The sequence below is a fragment of the Phlebotomus argentipes genome, unplaced genomic scaffold (assembly GCF_947086385.1).
Source record: "Phlebotomus argentipes unplaced genomic scaffold, Phlebotomus argentipes genome assembly contig_5, whole genome shotgun sequence".
NCBI classification, from domain to species: domain Eukaryota; kingdom Metazoa; phylum Arthropoda; class Insecta; order Diptera; family Psychodidae; genus Phlebotomus; species Phlebotomus argentipes.
In genome coordinates this window covers 2307159-2309348 of record NW_026776165.1, presented here as the reverse complement: position 1 = coordinate 2309348, position 2190 = coordinate 2307159, and the positions used below count along the sequence as shown (strand labels likewise).

Below are 2190 nucleotides of genomic sequence, written 5' to 3'. Positions count from 1 at the left end.
ATGAGTGCCACGAAATTCAATAGTGAGACAAAGGTTTGGAGTCGAAGTGGAAGTGATCCTCCAAGTCCAATGTTTCATGAGAAAGTCACCATTGGAAGAGCCATTCTGTACCTTCTGAATCTGCGACCAGAAGCCATTTGCCAGATCAGTGCTGACGATGGAAGTGAAAGATGCAACGGGGAAATCTATCACGACACTCTGAAGATCGCCCTCAATCTGCAGAGAAATGGGTGCGCGAGGAACGATGTCGTGAGCTTCATCTGTAGGAACAGTCACAGCCTGACTTCGGCTGTTCTCGCAGCATTCTTCTTGGCAGCTCCCGCGAGTCCAATGGACACATACTTAACCAAAGGTAAAACACACGTTTTTCTCTCCGGTATTCAACTTAAACTGCCGATTTTTGCAGATGAAATGTCACTTCTAATGAAAACAACAAGGCCGAAGTTTATTTTCTGTGATGACGACATTGCGGATAAAGTAAAAAACATCGCTTCGGAGATAAATAGCAACGCTGTAATTATTGTATTGGGAGAAAGAATACCAAATGTTTGTCATATTGACGACTTTCTGAAGGAGCCCGTCAATTTCAAATCTCTGGCTAAAGAGATTCTGATGAACCCTCCGGAAGTTGATGCAAAATCATGTGCAATTATAGCTTGCACGTCTGGAACAACGGGTTTTATCAAAGGTGCAGCAATATCGCATGAAAAAATATATCGAAGTTTCTGTCTTCCATTTATGAACCGATTTGTAAAATCCGGAGATACAATATTGTGCTTCTATTCTATTCACTGGGTTAGTGGATTTGCATCAATGTTAATGGGAATGTTCTTAGGTTTGAAACGTATCATTACAAAAATACCCTTCAATCCTGAACGATTAATTGATATTGTAAAGGAATTCAAGGTGAATTTCCTTCTGGCATCTACTGGTAGTACAGTGCAGTTAGTTTGCAGTTCGAACTTGACAGAGGATTCCCTGTTTAGTGTCAAATTTTACGTCTGCATAGGAAGTTTGATTTCTAAGGAGTTTTCAGATAAATTCAAGCCTTATCTCAGGAACGGAATATTCTTCACCGGATACGGACTGACAGAATGTGGGAGTGTGACTCGTGTGTCAAAGCCTTTAACCAAAACTAATGTGGGCTGTTTAATGGAAGGAGTCCAAGCTAAGATCGTGGATGACAACGGCAGAAAGCTAGGTATCGAAGAAGATGGAGAAATATGCGTCCAGACTCCGGAACAATTCTTGGTAAATTCATATTCTGGCGTGTTATATTAATTTTAATTATCCTTTCTCTTTTCATGCTAGGGTTATTATGGCGATTCCAAAGCTACGAATGAAGCTATGGACGAAGATGGATGGCTGAAAACTGGTGATATTGGTCATTTTGACGAGGATGGATTTCTTCACGTCACAGGTCGCAAGAAGGATTGGTTCAAGTACATCTCCTATAAAATATCTCCGTATGAAGTTGAACAGATCCTCAAAAGCTATCCCGGAATCTCCGAAGCTGTCGTCATTGGAATTCCGGACCCAGTTTACATAGAACTGCCAGCTGCTGTAGTGATAAAGAGCGTTCTTTCAATCACCGAAGAGGATCTTATTAAGCTAGTGGAAGAGCAAGTTTCTGACTATAAAAGGCTCCGAGGTGGAGTCTTCTTCCTCAAAGAGTTTCCCATGACAGCATCGGGAAAAATTAGGAGAATGCAAGTTAGAGAATTAGCAATTGATTTATATAAGGAGAAGAATTCGTCTAAGTAAATATGTGATAATGGTAATAACGCTTCAAGGAATAAAGAGCTTCGGGGAAAGGATCCACAAAGGGTGGAATTAATGAAATTCCGAAATGGTCCCGATTTATTCAGCGACCCATTTACCTCTCCTTCCACAGGAGATGAAAGTATACAATTGAGCTCTGGCGATAAGAGACTTTTGCTGACGCATTTCCTATCATCTTGGCAGAAAAGTACACTGAAATTAATTACTTGTCGAATTGGGAGTGTGAGTTTTGTCGATTGCTTACCGGGGGGGGGGGGGGGGAAGAGGGATGAAAGAGCATTCTAGCAATCGATATTCTTTGGGGCGTTTCATATGATTCGAATGGGAATTACAGTGAATCATGTGCAATTTGTGGATCAGAATGCAAAGTTGTATGCATTGCGGAGGTCCTGAAAATCCAACAAGTTG

The 2190-nt window shown here is 41.2% G+C and overlaps 1 protein-coding gene across 1 annotated transcript; it reads left to right on the top strand.

The window, feature by feature from the left end:
- Positions 1-1764, top strand: LOC132265756 (probable 4-coumarate--CoA ligase 3). Its single transcript, XM_059766528.1, has 4 exons — positions 1-352; positions 407-688; positions 836-1251; positions 1312-1764. Exons 1-4 carry the CDS (start codon positions 1-3, stop codon positions 1762-1764), a joined length of 1503 nt encoding a protein of 500 aa, XP_059622511.1.
- Positions 1765-2190: the final 426 nt, after the last annotated feature.

Bases quoted from the DNA above. Each gene is read 5' to 3' on its own strand.
- LOC132265756 (XM_059766528.1), top strand. From the start codon at position 1: ATGAGTGCCACGAAATTCAATAGTGAGACAAAGGTTTGGAGTCGAAGT. The intron at 689-835 runs GTGCAGCAATAT...GAATGTTCTTAG, and splicing joins AACAACGGGTTTTATCAAAG to GTTTGAAACGTATCATTACA. The intron at 1,252-1,311 runs GTAAATTCATAT...TTTTCATGCTAG, and splicing joins AGACTCCGGAACAATTCTTG to GGTTATTATGGCGATTCCAA.